This window comes from Gymnoscopelus microlampas, assembly GCF_963454915.1.
Source record: "Gymnoscopelus microlampas genome assembly, chromosome: 18".
NCBI lineage: Eukaryota > Metazoa > Chordata > Actinopteri > Myctophiformes > Myctophidae > Gymnoscopelus > Gymnoscopelus microlampas.
Window position 1 is genome coordinate 9,093,553 of NC_139955.1, and position 6,986 is coordinate 9,100,538.

Genomic DNA, 6,986 nt, shown 5'->3' on the forward strand with positions numbered 1-6,986 from the left:
GTGGGAGGAGAATAGGGAAGACCAGACAGATTTAAACACGCTGAAATCACATAAAACACACGTGGAAGGAGAAAGATTGCATTTAAGCCACACACTCTCTAATAAATCATCAACACAAACAACATGAGGATTCACAAGGGGTTGGATCCCTTTTGTTGTAAAGTTTGCGGCAAGGGCTTTAATTGTAATAGAATTACGAAGAAACACATTCTGATTCATACAGGGGAAAAGCGACATTGTAGCACAGTTGGCAGCAAAGGCTTTGTTCAACTGAATGACCTGAAGAAACATTCTGATTCATACAGGGGTAAAGCCCTATAGTTGCAAAGTTTGTGGCAAAGACTTTAATTGTAATGGAATCTGGAGCAACATTGATGGTTCACACAGAGAAAATGCCCTCTAGTTGTACACTTTGTGTTATGTGTTAAAGGTTTTACTTGTAAAAGGCAGCTTAAGACATACATGGTGAGCCATACAGGGGGAAAGCCCTACGGTTGTACACTCTGTCGTAAAGGCTTTGATGACATGGGTGTTCGGAGGCAACACATGATGAGCCAAACAGGGGGAAAGCCATTTAGTTGCACCGTTTGCACCAAAGGCTTTAATCTTAATGGAAATCTGAAGAGACACATGAGGACACATACAGGGGAAAAGCCCTTTGTTGTACAGTCTGTGGTAAAGGCTTCAGTGACATGGGTTATCTTAAGCAACACAATGATGATTCATACAGGGGTAAAGCCCCATAGTTGCACAGTTTGTGTCAAACAACATGTCCAGGGTTGGCATTTGGAGGGGGAGAAGGAGGAGTCATCCAAGCTCAAAGAAAATATGTTGAATCTTCGAGACTTCGTCAAGACCTTTTCCGGTGACAGTGACAGCATCTAGATGTTTAAGACAAAACAGACCAGCCCACATCAACCATTACATAAAATATACACAAACGAGATTAAAAGAGATCTCTACTACATCATGCGTGCATGATGTTGAGTGGGAAAGTGAATTTAATTAGATGATAATACCTTTACAGGGGTCCGTTTCTTCTTTATTTGGGCGGGGGCAGCAGACTCCATCTGCTCGACGTCACTCTGGGCAGTGTCCTGATCCAAATGGTCAGGATAGGGTTCATGTTCTGGACTCAGCTGATGTATGGAGAGTTACAGTTAAACCTGGACTCAGCTGATGTATGGAGAGTTACAGTTAAACCTGGACTCAGCTGATGTATGGAGAGGTGAGAGGTAACTTACAGTTAAACCTGGACTCAGCTGAGAAATAATAGTCGGCACAGATTTTTACACAAATAGGAGTTGCCACTGTACATGCTGCATAGCAACTATAAGAAGTGAATGGTGCCGAGTTCACCGGCACTAGTTTCTACACGGGTCATAGTTTTTTCTATTGAGCACTGTCTGCCGTGTACATTTTTTAATTGTTAGGTAATGTATACAACTCAACTTGACAGATACGACTGACTACATACGTTTCTCTACCTACCTCTACCTCTACCTCTGGCACCACTGGTTGGGAGAGCTGATGGAGTGCGCCAGCCCTCTTGAAGGCCCAAAGCTCCCTCTTGGCTCTCTGGTGCTCTGCCTTCAGCCACCGCTGTTTTTTCAGGAGAACCATAAGTTGCCGCTGCAGTGTCTTACACCCAGGCTTGTAACATGGTCCTTTCCTTCTGGCTGGCTGGTTGGCCGAAGCGGGCATGTCCATCACCAGATGATTATTCTGTGAAAGGAGAGAAGAAACATGATCAGCATGCAGAGTAGGAGCACTAGATAGACTAGGAAATCGGAGGGTGAACGAAGTTGAAGAGGAGATGCATAAGGAGAAGGAGGGGAAGCCCAACATAATACAAAATATATTGTACATACGTCGTCGTTGTCCCAGGTGGTCATCAAAGGGATTGTGGGGTTGGTGTCCCTGAGCTCCTTGAGGAGGCGATCGGTCTCCCCTCTCCTGACGATATCCTTAAATATCTCCAGCTGGTCATGACCAAAATCCTTATGGACCAACATGTGCATCTCTAGGAACTTGCCCCCGTGGGCAACACCGAATATTGGTGTGCTTATTGCACAGATTCAGAATTTCACATTCTTGCCGAAATGAATTTTTATCAGGTGGCCCGGCAGGGAGCCCACCGTCAAGGTTTTCAGGCATAAATGACAGCAAGGCATTCTATAAAAGAGAGAGGGGTGAGAGAGAATTTGTGAGATTTTGTGAGTCTCAAGGGGTTCGATTGGTTAGTTAAGACTACCCAATATTCCTCAAATATAAGACATTGCAACAGGAAACACAAACATTGCAACAGGAAACACAAATAGGGCCATTTAGAATGTGTGTCCATCTATGAGGATATCTTGGATTATAGTGGCAAAACAATTAAATGGGGACACATGCAATAGCCATGCCACACATCCCACTGCATTCAAAGAATTAAAACCCTGCAGCCCTAACTTGCACTTGCAGTGTGAAGTACCAGGATGTGTAGTGTGTTCAGTGGTTTTATAAAACCCACTCTTGTTGGTTACGCGTGTGTGTGTGTGTGTGTGTGTGTGTGTGTGTGTGTGTGTGTGTGTGTGTGTGTGTGTGTGTGTGTGTGTGTGTGTGTGTGTGTGTGTGCTTGTGCGTGTGCGTGTGTGTGTGTCGCGCATGCGTGCGTGCGTGCGTGCGTGTGTGTGTGTGTGTGTGTGTGTGAGAGTGTGTGTGCGTGTGTGCGTGCGTGTGTGTGGTGCCCTGTATACCTACCTGCCTACCTACCTACCCACCCACCCCACCCAGTACTATCCTATTCCCCTATGCACAGTTCAGGCACACAGGAGGCACATTAATTCTTAATGATAATAAGTGTCCCTGCAAAAACTGGGTTTTTGAAACTTGATAGCTTGGAGCTCAGCTCCCAAAACATGGGAGATAATGTTTGAGGTACACTTTTATCCAGGAAGAAAACATATTAATAATGCATAAATTGACATTAGGGGATGCTTTTCTGTCTCAGTGGTAATCACCATGCTTATACTGACACTTTGATTTCCATATTCTCCCCCTTAACAGGAAAAGTAAGACACTATCACACACACACACACACACACACACACACACACACACACACACACACACACACACACACACACACACACACACACACACACACACACACATTTTTAACACAATACATAACTTGAATAACCCAGGATAGACACACAAAGTGTAATGAAAAACTTATATCCAATTTGTGGTCTATTGTGTGTTCTATGTTTGATCTATTGTGGCGACCGTCACTGGCTGGAAATTTTTATTTGATGGATTAACATGGGACGGGCAACAGCCCACTCAGGTGGTTGAGCCGATTAAAATCACACAGCAATTTATTTAAAAAATATATGTTATTTTTTTCACCCGGTGCCAATTCTCTAAGTGATCCTGGGCACTACACTCCCCCCACCAATCTAGGGAGCCCAGGGCCGAGCTCATATCTCCTTCAATGCATGATAGCCAACTGACCTTCTTGTCACCTGACAGGGGGGAGTTTCCCTGGTTGGACGTAGCTCGTGGAAGGAACACGTTATTCCAACCAATTCCTTTCCCCTCCATCAGGCGCCCCGGCTGACCCGGGGGAAGCAGTATAGTGACCAGGATTACTACATGTTTTTGTGAGGGTATTAACTACCCTGGGAGACACGGGGAGAACATGTGTGACAAGGGTGAAATGAGGGGTTCGTAAAACTTTTGTAATTTGTTTTTATTGGTGCTTAATGTGTATAATTGCCTCATTTAACCCCACCATCTTATTATTTTTGTACCAATTATTATTACGCACTGTATTGTTTATAATTGTTTTCCCCATGATCCCCTGGTCACATGTATTGAGAGACATTGAGTGGCAGAGCGGCAGTCACGCGGTCACGCCCAAGGCCACGGTCATGGCCAATGTCCCCAGACAGACTGTCACCACGGACAAATGAAAGAAGAGGGAGGTGTGGTTTGGCAGGTACAAAAGCGGAGGCGGGACCGTTTGAAAGGGAGAACAGAGCACCCAAGTGACAGAGGCGTCAGTGAGGAGAAGGACAGCAGAGGGGAAGGTTGTGCCGAGACACGGAGTAGAGGAGTGCATAGATGAAGTAGACATACCAGCCACCTAGGAGTTTGGAAGCCGAGGTGTGCCTACATTCAAAGGAGAAACCAAGAGGAGAAAGCGATCGAACCGAAGGGGAGGAAGAGGCGAGTGAGACCAGACCATATGAGAGACGAGTGAGACCAGACCATGTAAGGAGCGCTGAGACTGGAAAGTGGCGATAACGTTGCATACGCAACCAACTCAGCGCCAGGTGTAAAAACCTGGCTGGCGAGTGAGTATTCGAACAAGCAACGTTGAATCCCTGTATAACCACTGCCTGAGACAACGCAAATGTATCGTGTAAATGCACAGTGAACTGGTCTAGATCTCTATAATTGCAGGCGGAGAGAAAGAAGAGAGAAGACGAAGACGACTGGCCTCAAACCCTTTCCCATCTTACCCCCATATATGGACATGCAGCATTACCCCTGAACAAGCCGTGTTGAGTATCTTGAAGCACTTTATTGGCACAGCACTTTACTTGAAAAGTATTTGTTGCACAGAAACCCCCCATGCTAAGGAACCCTTGTGATTAAGCCCCGCGTAATTTGCACAACTTTATAATTTATTTTATAGTTGTTGTGTAGATTAATTGTGTTTTGTATGTTTATATAGGTTTTATTAGTATAGTGTTTATTTGATTGTTTTTAAGGCACAGAAGCCAATGTATTAGGGACCCAATAAATATGACTTACTTTTTTTGATACACTGTATTCGTGTCCAGTTTCTTAAAGGGATATTCTCATGCCAGTGTTGTATTCTCAAAACCAAAAGTATTGAAACTTACCAGTTAACCTCGAACCTGTGAAAGCCTGAAGAAGAAGTTAAAGTGTATTCAAAGGGGACTTCCCTCTATAACAAAAGTGGCGTAGTCGACAAACAATTAGTTCAGATAGGACTCACAGTAATTACGCACCCAGCACTTTATTGTGCATTTATATTTTATTGTTGTGAGTTTTATTCTGGATTATTTATTAAAGGAGAAGAGTGCAATAGTACAAACAAATTGCAAGTCAAATGTGATACAATTTCGGCCCTGTTCACATATTTGGCGTTGGCGGCAGGACTGGTTGAGAACAAACACATGAGAATACCCTTAAGAGAAACTGTACTGTTTTGTTGTTTTTGTTGCTTTTTGTTTTTTGCTTTACGGATTCAGAATGATGATGATGGCGGTGTATCCCGGTGCCCCATGGTTACCCACCTTTGGTGGAACAGAAGGCGAGAGTAAATATAGGGAATGGAAAGACCAGATTAGAGGATTATTAAGTACCCAGGAACTACCAGAAATCAGGAAAGTTGCTATTATAATTAAAACGCTAACCAACGAAGCTAAACGGCAGATTAGTGTGGTTGAGGAGGGCGAACGCGACACAGTGGCAAAAGTTTTTAAATACTTAGATGCTTTATATAAAGAAACTGTCTCTGTCGCAGAAATGCGCTCACTATTCTATCGGTGCGCACAGCGCGCAGGAGAGAATGTACAAACTTACACCCTGAGACTTAGAGAGCTGTTTTGTGGGCTGCGGCAGTACGACCCAAGCACCGCTCCCTCCGAAGCCATTCTTCGTGATCAGTTTGTTATGGGTTTAGCTGAGGGCCCCCTGGGCCAAGCCTTAAAAATATATGCTCGACGACACCCAGATGAAGATTTTGCTGCTTTACGCGAAGAAGCCTACCTGTTAGCTGCTGAACATGGAACTACTGAAATAACGTGCCACGCTGTTAATCCTATTTCTGTCCCCTACCCTTCTCAGGACCCTGCTTGGAGAGAAAAATTAAAACAGGAAATCATGGACGACGTAAAAACTCAAATGCAAGGATTCACGCAGGAACTCATGAAGGAAATCAGACCGCTCCTCCGCACTGGCACCAATGACGCACGAGCGCGCACTCCACCGCCACCTGAGCGACGGTATACGGCCTCAGCGCTACGAATGGGATGAAGGAGGTAGGCCGATATGTAGCCAGTGTAGACAGGCGGGTCATATAGCGAGATTCTGTAGATCCGACCGAAGTATTGGGCTATGTGTGGCCTGTCGGCCGACGGAGAATCCGAGTCCCCGCCCGCAGTGAGTTAGTAGTATGGGGCCGTGCCTGGAAAGGTCCAAATGGAGCCGAATACGAGGCCCTGATGGAGGCCATGCCGGAAGGAACTGATCTGGGAGTGGCCCGAGCGTTGGTCACCGTGCGTAATGGCCGAGTCCCCGTGCGCATCTGCAACCCCCACGCGTATAGCGTGACCGTGGGCAGACATCAAAAGTTAGGGAAGCTATATCCAGTGGAGGAGGCCGACGTCCGTGGACGACGAGACCTGAACCTGTCCCTAGGAACCGACGGAGCCGTGGAAGTGTCCCTGGTGAGCATCGAAGACGAGGGACCCGTGAAGACCTTACCTGAGGAGATGGAGGCGTTGACCCGGCGAGATGACCTACCTGACCAGCAGAGAGAAGAGCTGCATGCGATGATGTGTAAATGGAAGAAGGTGTTTGCAGTCCATAATGAAGATTTTGGGCAGACGGACGTGGTGCAACACCAAATACCAACTGGAGACGCGGCACCCATCCGCGAGAGGCACCGACCGCTGCCGCCCTCCATGTATAGAGAAATGAAGACCTTATTGAGTGACATGCTGGACAAGGGAGTGATAAAAGAGAGTTGCAGTCCCTGGGCAGCGCCCATTGTCCTGGTGAAGAAGAAAGATGGCAGCTGGCGTTTCTGTGTCGACTACCGTAAACTGAATGCCGTGACGCACAAAGATGCCTTCCCTTTACCTCGGATTGAAGAGACTTTAACAAGCCTGACCAAGGCTCAGTGGTTCTCCACACTCGACCTGGCCAGCGGTTATTGGCAGGTGGGTATGGACCCTCGG

The 6,986-nt window shown here is 46.2% G+C and overlaps 1 protein-coding gene across 1 annotated transcript; it reads right to left on the reverse strand.

Annotated features, from left to right (window-relative positions):
* Window positions 1-607: 607 nt before the first annotated feature.
* Window positions 608-2,021, reverse strand: LOC311033485 (uncharacterized protein; the record flags this gene model as incomplete). Its single annotated transcript, XM_084040996.1, has 5 exons — window positions 608-618; window positions 770-881; window positions 1,020-1,139; window positions 1,492-1,725; window positions 1,872-2,021. The coding sequence occupies 5 exons, from the start codon at window positions 2,019-2,021 to the stop codon at window positions 608-610; spliced, it is 627 nt and encodes a 208-aa protein (XP_083897122.1).
* Window positions 2,022-6,986: the final 4,965 nt, after the last annotated feature.